A 3668-nucleotide genomic window follows, 5' to 3' on the forward strand; every position below is an offset into this window, starting at 1 on the left:
GTTGCTCCAAACCCGATGGTATTGGATGTGCATAGGACAGATTCAATGACTGCAGTGTAGAACAGCATCAACAGCTCCTGTGGCAGACCATACTTCTTTAATTGGCATAGAATGTACATCCTCTGCTGGGCCTTTTTGATGATGCCGTTTATGTTGGACTCCCATCTCAGGTCTTGGGAAATAGTAGTGCCCAGAAACTTGAAGGTCTCCACAGATGACACCGGGCTGTTGGATATTGTGAGGAGGAGTAGTGTTGAGGGGTATTTCCTAAAATCCACTATCATCTCCATAGTTTTGAGTGTGTTTAGCTTTACACTGTTCTGAATGCACAATAGAACCAGCAACTTCACCTGTTGCCATGTTGGATGAATTCAATGTATCATCTGCACATTTCAGGAGATTAACAGTTGGGTCACTTGACGTGCAGTCATTAAATGAAGTAAACTTAATGAAACAGAATACATTATTATTATTATTAGTATTAGTTATTAATTGTTGTTGTAGATGTATTTGCACTAGTAGTAATCGTGTTTGATAGTAAAGGTTTCACAGCAAAATTTCAAAGAAAGCACACATGATCTCTGAACCTGTTGAAAGTTTTATTGTAAATTCTTATCAGAGTCACTGAACAGTGTAACATTGGCAGATTATTAACAATAATGACCATTTCGTTCCTTCAGAATGTATGGCACTGATATCATACACACGTATCTTTTTAAAAGGTAAAATTACGAATGTAGGTGACATTTAGATAGATAAATCCTCAGATGTCCCAATCTGAGTTGAGCAACTGACAAAATATTTTAAAATGAAATATGGATGGACGAACTATAACAAATGACAGATGTATGTAATAGAAAACTACAGCACCAGTAAGGCAAACTATTAGAAACTGGGGTGTGGTAGCCTAGTGGTTAAGGTGTTTGATTAATAACCAGAAGGTCATGAGTTTGAATCCGAGGTCCACCAAGCTGCCACTGCTGGGCCCCTGAGAAAGGCCCTTAACCCTCAATTGCTTAGTAGTATACATTGAAATAAAATGTAAGTCACTCTGCCTAAGTGTGTCTGCTGTAAATGTAACTCACTTATAATGTTATATCGCCTCCTAGTGGTGACATAGAGAACAGAAATAATGTGAATTGAACTACAAATTGCTTATTAGTCAATCTGGTGTGCTAAGGAACAGTAAACACTGTGCTTCTCCAGGACTGGGGGTTCTCTTTTGCCTTGACAGCATTGCCCTTAGTTACAAAAGCTTGCTGATCCTCTGAGTTCCAGCTCTCCTGATGAACAATGATCATGTCAGAGAGAACAAGCTCTTGGTCTATACAGTGTCACCTACACTTCTTCCTCATTGAGATGCAAAGTTATGCTTTAAGCCACTCTTTTGAAAACTTGTTTGCAGATTTGGTCCTCACAATAAAGCTCCTGCAAGTGACGAGAGAAGAAAATAGTAATGCATGGTCAATTTTTTTTAAACAACAATCGGTACTGATGGGAAAAATAACAACAAAATGATATTTATACCAGGTGTAGTTTATCATCCTCAATCCAGTGAGCCCAACCTCTGTTTTTCTTCTCACCCTTCTGTATGCACACCATCCTGTTTCCCTTCCATGTCACCAAAGACTGCCAGCAAATAAAGCATACAGTCATTTTTGTGAAAGATTTCTATTTCACTCAAATTCATTGCGATTTAGAATTAACACTCTATTGTCATTATGCATAACTGTAAAGAATAATGAAATACATTTCAGATAAACCAGGTTCAGATGCCAGGTTTAACATTCTTCATATAGACAGCACTGTTACACAATAATTAGTAATAATTTATACTGGAATAATTAAAACAACTACTGTTTGCAAGATACAAAGGTAAATAACATACTAAAATGTGATTATATTAGCATCTTTTTATTAACAGTAAAAGGCAAAAAAAAAATAAAAATGATTTTTTGAGAACACACGACCGAAATCAATTAAAAAAAAAGTGTATTCAAATGTATTATTTAAGAAGTGGATTCATTCTCATACACTAATTTGATTTAGATGTTAATACTGCCACAAACAGAGCAGCTAGACCATCGATATGAAGCTTTCTCAAAGGAGCTTTGGATGGATAATAGTTCTAGTTTTCTAAATGGGTTCTACTTCTAAACTTTTCTGAAGGACAAGTCATTTTTGCGGTACTCCACAGTTTTGTACTTTTTTCCCCCTAAAGATCCCTAAAATGAATACCATGACTTTATGTCCCAGTATCAGAAATTATGTAATTGTTATTCTTAGTCATTAATCCTATAAGTTTAGTCACAAGAGCAACACAAACGTTTTAAATAAATGGTTTACCTTGCAGTTTCTCTCATCCAATCCCTTAGTATACTCGTCAAACTCCTCACCCACTCTGAAGGAGAACACATAGTTCCTGAGGGAGCTGAGACTTTTGATCACATACTTGTCGCTGACCTTCTCGATCACCTTATGCTGCTTGAGCTTCAGAGCTATCTTACGAGTGTACAAGCCGATTCCTACAGGAGAAAAAGAGCAAGATTCATAGGTATAAATACAAACAAAACACCTTCATTGTCAAATTATGCATTTTAAACATTCTATATTGTAATACGCATCAATTTTCTTCAAAGTATTGTGCTGTTTAAGCACAACACATGTTCCATGGTAACATTAGAATTCACATTCATGAAAATAATGTGAAATGAAGTGAAATGAAATGTGTCTATATTGTCTCACATTGTCTTGTACAGTCTGTTTTGTCTTGTCTTGTCTGTTTTTGTCTTGTATAGTCCAAGCTACACGTATAGTGTTACTTATGTCCGTACTTTTGAGTGTCACCAACAGCTGGAACCAAATTCTTTGTGTGTGTCAACACACTTGGCTAATAAACCTGAATTTGATTCTGATTTATGTGTTATTAGTTCTAAGCCCTTTTTTTTAGTTAATTGCCAGTAAAATGAAATCATACCCAGAGCAATCATGTATCCCTCCAGATTGGTGCTGTTTAGAATTTCCCATGTTCCACAAAGGCTGGCAGGCATTTTCTTTTATGATGATCAAGAAGAATCACAGCAGGATAGAGAAACAAGAATGAGCCTAGAAACAGAGTGAGATCCCAGGATTTATAAAGAGAATCAGAGAATGACTGGTGTCAGGAGGTGGGACTTTTGCTGGAAACAGGTGACATTACCTCATTTACACACATCCCATTAACCCAACCCATCATACATACAACACACATATACACACAAAGGCTCCGTGGTTTAAAACGTCACATGAGAACACACCCCTTTACCCAAAAAGTAGTTCAATAAAAAGATTATTATGTTAAAAAAAATAAAAAGTGATGATAATACAGCAGAATATATTCTACTAAAATTGATATTTATAAAATATTAGTTTATATAGTTTTAGATTTCCACCAAAGTAATTATAAAGCTGTTCTTTAAGAGGTCTTGTTTTTTTGTTTTTTGTTTATTTAATTAAAAAAATTTTAATTAAATATATATATTATATATTATATAATATTTGGCACCTAAACCAAAAGTACTTGATTCATCTTTGATACAGTGATTTGTTTCAGAAGATGAATGAATAAAAGATGAATAGCATAAATCAGTGATTCATCATTAGGACGGTGTTGTTATTTGCAGTTGTAT

The 3668-nt window shown here is 35.1% G+C and overlaps 1 protein-coding gene across 1 annotated transcript; it reads right to left on the reverse strand.

The window, feature by feature from the left end:
• Positions 1-682: 682 nt before the first annotated feature.
• Positions 683-3109, reverse strand: rbp7a (retinol binding protein 7a, cellular). The gene is made up of 4 exons (XM_060894544.1): positions 2978-3109; positions 2347-2525; positions 1528-1629; positions 683-1428 (listed from the first exon to the last, which is right to left on the reverse strand). The coding sequence occupies exons 1-4, from the start codon at positions 3048-3050 to the stop codon at positions 1375-1377; spliced, it is 408 nt and encodes a 135-aa protein (XP_060750527.1). The 5' UTR covers positions 3051-3109; the 3' UTR covers positions 683-1374.
• Between the last annotated feature and the right edge of the window lie 559 nt (positions 3110-3668).

Source organism: Tachysurus vachellii, chromosome 19 (genome assembly GCF_030014155.1).
Source record: "Tachysurus vachellii isolate PV-2020 chromosome 19, HZAU_Pvac_v1, whole genome shotgun sequence".
Classification (NCBI taxonomy): domain Eukaryota; kingdom Metazoa; phylum Chordata; class Actinopteri; order Siluriformes; family Bagridae; genus Tachysurus; species Tachysurus vachellii.